This window comes from Sinocyclocheilus grahami, unplaced genomic scaffold, assembly GCF_001515645.1.
Source record: "Sinocyclocheilus grahami isolate Dianchi unplaced genomic scaffold, SAMN03320097.WGS_v1.1 scaffold6659.1, whole genome shotgun sequence".
Taxonomy (NCBI): domain Eukaryota; kingdom Metazoa; phylum Chordata; class Actinopteri; order Cypriniformes; family Cyprinidae; genus Sinocyclocheilus; species Sinocyclocheilus grahami.
The window spans coordinates 7,185-11,051 of NW_015510980.1; the positions used below are offsets into that span (position 1 = coordinate 7,185).

The 3,867-nt window shown below is 39.4% G+C and overlaps 1 protein-coding gene across 1 annotated transcript in view; it reads left to right on the forward strand.

Moving 5' to 3' along the window:
* LOC107577629 (pleckstrin homology-like domain family B member 1) overlaps positions 1-3,083 on the forward strand; it is a 4,143-nt gene extending 1,060 nt beyond the window's left edge. The window contains exons 3-8 of the mRNA XM_016263684.1: positions 929-1,048; positions 1,354-1,512; positions 1,744-1,887; positions 2,159-2,254; positions 2,639-2,708; positions 2,802-3,083. Of these exons, the coding sequence (XP_016119170.1) occupies positions 959-1,048; positions 1,354-1,512; positions 1,744-1,887; positions 2,159-2,254; positions 2,639-2,708; positions 2,802-3,049 (807 nt within the window). The 5' untranslated portion in view covers positions 929-958 and the 3' untranslated portion in view covers positions 3,050-3,083. The remainder of the gene's footprint in view (positions 1-928; positions 1,049-1,353; positions 1,513-1,743; positions 1,888-2,158; positions 2,255-2,638; positions 2,709-2,801) is intronic.
* Positions 3,084-3,867: the final 784 nt, after the last annotated feature.

Below are 3,867 nucleotides of genomic sequence, written 5' to 3' on the forward strand. Positions count from 1 at the left end.
TTTTTTTTTGTTTTTTTTTAAATATTGAAGCCACTCTAAATAATAATCCGTTTTTGGTTCCCAACCCTACTGATGTGTATAATTAGTATATACTGATATGTAGTACTGATTTTTATATTTTTATGTTTTTGAAAGAAGTCTTTGCTCACCAAGGTGCTGCAATTATTTGATCAAAAATATAGTAAACCATATTGTGAACCATATTTCACCAGTCTTCAGTGTCACTTGATCTTTCAGAAATCATTCTAATGTGCTAAATTGGTGCTCAAGAAAGATTTCTTATTATTATTATTGATGTTGCAAACAGTTGTTCAAAAGAACAGCATTTATTTGAGATATACATTTTTGTAGTAATGTAAATGTCTTGACTGCCACTTTGGATCAATTTAATGCATTCTCACCGAATAAAAGTTAATTTCTTTCAAGAAAAAAAAAATCTTAACTGACCCCAAACTTTTGAATGGTAGTGTAAATAGACAAATGGGTGGTCACTGTAGTTTGCGTATGTTATTTTAGTTTTTTTGAGCATTCATCAGTTGTACTGGCCACAGTTGAGTGTTAGTAACAGGTTTTCAGATTTTTGTTGTTGTTGTTATTTTAATTTTGTGTGAGACTTCAATATGCACATATTGTGAGTGTTGTTTGCCTCAATGTAGCATGTCGTCTGTTATGTTCAGGCCTTTCATGATTGGAATGGTCATATATCATATTACTGGGATATGGTGGACGTTGACATTCTGTATCACACATGCTGCATGTGTGTACATTGGATATTTTGAAGTGCATGGCATGTTTGGATGTGTTGGGAGTAAGCATGCTTTTTCCAGTGGGTGCATAAAGATTTCTGGTACAGCTCTTTGTGTCGTTTGAGATATGAACTGATGTCCTTTGTGGATGTGTGTATGGATGGATGAATGTGTGTGCTCAGGAGTATCTCAAACTCTCTGATGTATATAAGATGTATGGAAACGGATGTATCCCCGCCCAGACTGCCTTCCCTAACGCTCTTTGTCTACCGCTGGCTGTAACATCAGACACACCTCGTGAGGTATGACTCCTCCACTCACTCTTTCATCCATGACAGAATCTTTTTCCTTGCCTCACCACCTCCCGTTTCTCTTTCCAATGCCATTTATTCCTAGTTTGTGGCTTTTCTTTTTATGATGCTGTCAGAATAACCCACTGGCTGTCTTCTCTTGAAACTGTTATTTTTCATATCTTCCCAACTCTGTTTCCAGCTGTCTTTGTTGTTGTTGTATCATCTGCCTTTGCTATGCCAGCTTTATGCTTTTGTATACTTAAAATGCCCTCATTACATTTTGTGTTTGTGTGTGATGGTTTGATTGTATCAAGGAGTATGTGACAGTCAGTCAGTTAAACCAGCTTTTCGGGATGCCCAAAGTTGACCCCTCCCCCACATCTTCAGTCCAGTCATTCCAAGCTATTGTCGCTGACCCTGTCAACTCCAGCCACACATCCCAGTGTGACTCCACCCAGTCACTTCATGTTGAGGTGTGTATTTCCTGTTGTCGAGGTGTTCAACAGATCTGGCTTGTTCTTTTTGAATGTTTGAATAATGTGGGATTCCAAGCTTTTTAGTTCTGTGGTTTCATGAGATATACTTTGAATTTCTGATCTAAATACCACTCCATACTTTCAATGCATGTATCTCTTCTTTCCTTGCTGTATCAATTTTTCCTCTCTTTTCTCATCCATCCTCCCTTTACCTGGACTGCACTTCAAACCCAGCCTGCATGGATTAGGCCTTCAATCCCCAGGTTAGATTCAGAGCACTGGTACCAGGAAATTATGGCAGCTGGGGAGCCTAGTCATGCCTCTCCTCCCCCTCTGCCAGCTAAGTGTATCTCCTCACGTAAACCTATGCAGGTAAACTCTCATCATTTCTCTGTCCTTAAGTTATCTGTCCTTAGTGTACCTTGTGTTTTGAATCTCACAGGAAATAATTGCCACTTTAAAAAAATGACATGAAAAGCAGTACTTTTACGTTAAGCACTTGAGGTTCGGTCTTTGTTGCCGGGTTTAGTTGTTTTGGTGTGGTCTTCTTCCTTGCTGTGGGGGCAAGTTGCCATAATTGTAATTTTGGATGGAGAGTATGAATAAATGAGGGATGAATAACACTGAGATGTTTTGTTGTCAGATCTATAAGCAGGACGGTGAGCTGGGACAGACCAATGGCACCTTTACACCCCCGCCTTCCAGCATGACTACATCAGGAAGAAACACACCCACCAAAGTAAGACAGTTTAAACAATAACCTCTGACCGTCAAAAACACTCTTTTTGTTGTTGTTGTTGTAAAGAGGCATTATACTGCAATATACTGTCTGCATTTTTGAAGACAACTTTTGCAGTACAGAGAGCAAAAGTAGAAGTATTTTTCCCTTAGAAAAAAATCCCCGATTAAAAAGAGTTATTAGCGATGAACCAATCCAACCAGCAATGAGGTGAATCACAACATTGTAGACCTTACAGTATTTGAAAACTGGACAAAACACCAAGGTACAAGACTTGATTTGAATAGGTTCAACTACAAAAAAAAAACCCACTGTTGCTCCATTATAACTGTGCAAATGTTTTCAGATGCGTCACTTTTTATGTATCTCCTTTTATATCTTCAGAGTCTCCCAGATCTGTCTCCTGCTTATTTGGATTTAGACTCCAAGAGACAGTTGGATCAACAGGGCAGAGGTAGCCCATCATTTATTATTATTATTTGTAAACAGTGTGTGTTGAATAATTGAAGTTGCAGCACCATGATCTTCTCCGGATGTATTTTTCTAGGGCTCTATACATGTGATGATTCCAGAATCAGGCCTACGGATCCTAAACAGAGCCACTGGGGGGCACCACAGGTCTCACACTCCCCTTTCCCACCTTCAGGTGCTCCCATGGTACACCACTCCATTCTGCACCACCACGCACCCCCAGCTGGAGAGTCAATGTATGACACTCTGAGTTTGGAGAGCTCTGACAGCGTGGAGACCAGCGTATCTACCGGCAACAACTCTGCCTGTTCACCTGAAAGGTGAGGCAGTTGTCAAGGGAACCCTTCGTTCTACTTCCATTCCCCTGACAACGGGTCACGCTGCCCAATTTCCCCATAAATGTTTTTTTTTTAAATCCTTTTCCCAGAATAGTTCCTGGGTTGTTTCCGTGACAACACATACATCCATACAAAGAGACATGCTATTCTTCTCTTCTTCAAAGTTTGGTCTTGTCCCGAGGCAGAACGAGCACAGAATGTCATTTTAAAGTATGCACTCCTTGGCGCCAGGGAGGCTTCAGGTGTTTTTTATCAGATGCTGAAGTCATGAAAAGACATTCTCTTGATGTTGCCCTACTTTTCAGCATCGATAGTCTGGACAAGAATCTTTGACCACGAATTCTTACATTTTCGGTTAGATTTTTCAGCAGTTTTAAACTCCTACAGCCCTCCTCACCCTCGATCAACATTTTCCTTTGAGCTGGTAAAGGAGCCCCATCAAAAAAGCATGTAGGTCCTCACTTAAAAGTGAAACAGAAAAAATCACATACTCCTGACCCAGCAGGAAGGAGCATGATGCACATGATTTTTAGCATCTTGCTACTTTATCAAGTTGTAGTTTTTAAAAAGTCATATTTAGACATTTTACCAAATGCAAATGTGTATAAATGATTTCTGCAGTTTTAAGCAAACTAACTGTGCTACATTAAATACACAATGCTGTTCAAAAGGGACAGTAAACACTTTTAAATGGATTTTTTTCAGGATATTTTTGATGAATTGAAAGTACAGAAGATTTTTTTCTATCTATCACAATTTTCACAAAAATATTAAAGGGGTCATATGATGCTGCTAAAAAGAACA